This window comes from Protobothrops mucrosquamatus, unplaced genomic scaffold (genome assembly GCF_001527695.2).
Source record: "Protobothrops mucrosquamatus isolate PMUCROS unplaced genomic scaffold, P.Mucros_1.0 scaffold882, whole genome shotgun sequence".
Taxonomy (NCBI): domain Eukaryota; kingdom Metazoa; phylum Chordata; class Lepidosauria; order Squamata; family Viperidae; genus Protobothrops; species Protobothrops mucrosquamatus.
The window spans coordinates 72,204-74,377 of record NW_015387136.1 but is presented as its reverse complement, the minus strand read 5'-3'; the positions used below and the strand labels follow the sequence as shown (position 1 = coordinate 74,377).

Sequence of the window (2,174 nt, the reverse complement as noted above, 5' to 3'; positions counted from 1 at the left end):
GTTCGTGTGAATCGGAAGCATCCCATCTCCAGATTTTGGAGGGTCTGCCCGGACTTACGTTGGGTAATGTGCCCTGTGATAGCTGGGGGTCACGGGTCTCTGAAGAGGCTCGTCCACGCTGTGACGGACGCTGGGCAGGGTCTTCTTCCGTGCTTTTGGGGTGTTGGTCATGATCTGAGAGGAAGGGAGAGAGAGAGAGAGAGAAGTTATTTGGAAGGGAGAAGTCCAAGAACCGTGAAAAAAGGAGAAAGTTGGCCTGTCTAGACTAACATTCATGCAAAGGCCACCGAGGAGGAGGAGGAGGAGGAGGAGGAGGAGGAGGAGGAGGAGTGTAACAACTGTGGGGTCTTGGTGCTCTCTGAGCTGGGTGGTTTTCTTGCAGACCTTTCATGGCCTAACTATATAACATCATCAGTGCTAGAAAGGAGGAGGAGGAGGAGGAGGAGGAGGAGGAGGAAGAGGAGGAAGAGGAGGAAGAGGAGGAGAACTGTGGGGTCCTTAGTGCTCTCTGAGCCGGGTGGTTTTGTTGCAGACCTTTCATGACCTAACTAGGTAACATCATCAGTGCTAGAAAGGAGGAGGAGGAGGAGGAAGAGGAGGAAGAGGAGGAAGAGGAGGAGGAAGAGGAGGAGAACTGTGGGGTCCTTAGTGCTCTCTGAGCTGGGTTGCTTTCTTGCAGACCTTTCATGACCTAACTAGGTAACATCATCAGTGCTAGAAGGGAGGAGGAGGAGCAGATGATGACAGCAAGAACTGGGTCATTGGTGGCTGAGGAATTCTGGGAGTCGAAGTCCACACATCTTCAAACTGCCAAGGCCTCAACACCGAGGAGTTGGGGAGCTTTCTAATGCACCCCATAAATCCAAAAGTCACTGGAATAGTCCAGTTTGGTCTTAAGCAGAAAGGAGTGACCAGCCAGTTAGTCATAGAGGGCTGTGCACCAAATGAAACACGTAACACTTGGGGCAGGGGTCTTCCAACTTGGCCCTTGTATGACTTGTGGACTTCGACTCCCAGAATTCCTCAGCCAGGCACGTGTGCCTGGCTGAGGAATTCTGGGAGCTGAAGTCCACAAGTCATACAAGGGCCAAGTTGGAAGACCCCTGCTCTGGGGCAACAACCATCTCTTTCCCCCATTCCACACGCTGGGTTTCGCGAAAGCCCAGGTCTACGAATGTGTGAATGTCAAGGATGAAACTTTGGCAGCTACTCGCCTTTAGATTAAGGGGAGGGGTAGGTGTTACTTTCAAGTGGGTAGACAGAAAAACGAAACTTCTTCAATTCAGCCGCAGACCGTGAGAGCCTGAAGCCCTGTCAAGGACACCAGAACAGGTGTGGATCTGAAGCGGACGGTTCCTGTAACAAAGTGGACTTGTTCATATGGATTACGTAAAAGGTTGGGGGTTTGGCTGGGAAAGCAATTGTTTTAAGTCTATGAATTGGTGTGGGAACCTCAGCGTTAGTTTTGCTTCAACGTTACCGTGCCGTGTATTCAATAAACGGCATGGTTTTCGGAAAGGGAATGAACCTGGAGTTTTATTCGGAATCATGAGCTGGATGTTGACAGAGAAGGGTAATCGGCACTTAGGGCAGATGCAGGGAGCTTCGAAGCTCAGAGGATCACATCCCACCGCTTTGAAAATAGAGCAAGGGAAGCCTTATGGGCTGCGGAGTCTTGCCCGCGTACTCCAATACCACCCAAAGCCGGTGGACTGCTGTACTTACTCCCAAATATTCGGTGGTCAGGAGTTTTTCTCCCGAGAGTTCGCCCTGCTGGGGCTGTAACACTTCGTCTTTGTCCAGATCGGCCTCCATGCCATTGTGGTCCTCCTGCATTGAGAAAACATCAGAGGGTGTCTTATTTATTTCTTTATTACACTTGTTCCTGACTTTATTGCTTTATACATAACTCAAGGCAGCAAACATAACTTACTCCTTCCTCCTCCTCCTCTCTTCCCACAAAAACAACCCTGTGAGGTAGGTTGGGCTGAGCCAATGACTGGCCAATGATATCCAACTGGCTTTTATGCCTAAGCAGAACTAGAACTCCCAGTCTCCTGGTGATNTTCTTTATTACACTTGTTCCTGACTTTATTGCTTTATACATAACTCAAGGCAGCAAACATAACTTACTCCTTCCTCCTCCTCCTCTCTTCCCACAAAAACAACCCTGT

General features: G+C 49.7%; 1 protein-coding gene across 1 annotated transcript in view; it reads right to left on the bottom strand.

Annotated features, from left to right (window-relative positions):
* Positions 1-2,174, bottom strand: part of ARMC9 (armadillo repeat containing 9) — a gene marked incomplete at its 5' end in the record, with an annotated part of 104,608 nt that overhangs the window by 30,237 nt on the left and 72,197 nt on the right. The window contains 2 exons of the mRNA XM_029284744.1: positions 58-174; positions 1,726-1,830. Coding sequence (XP_029140577.1) covers positions 58-174; positions 1,726-1,830 — 222 coding nt within the window. The remainder of the gene's footprint in view (positions 1-57; positions 175-1,725; positions 1,831-2,174) is intronic.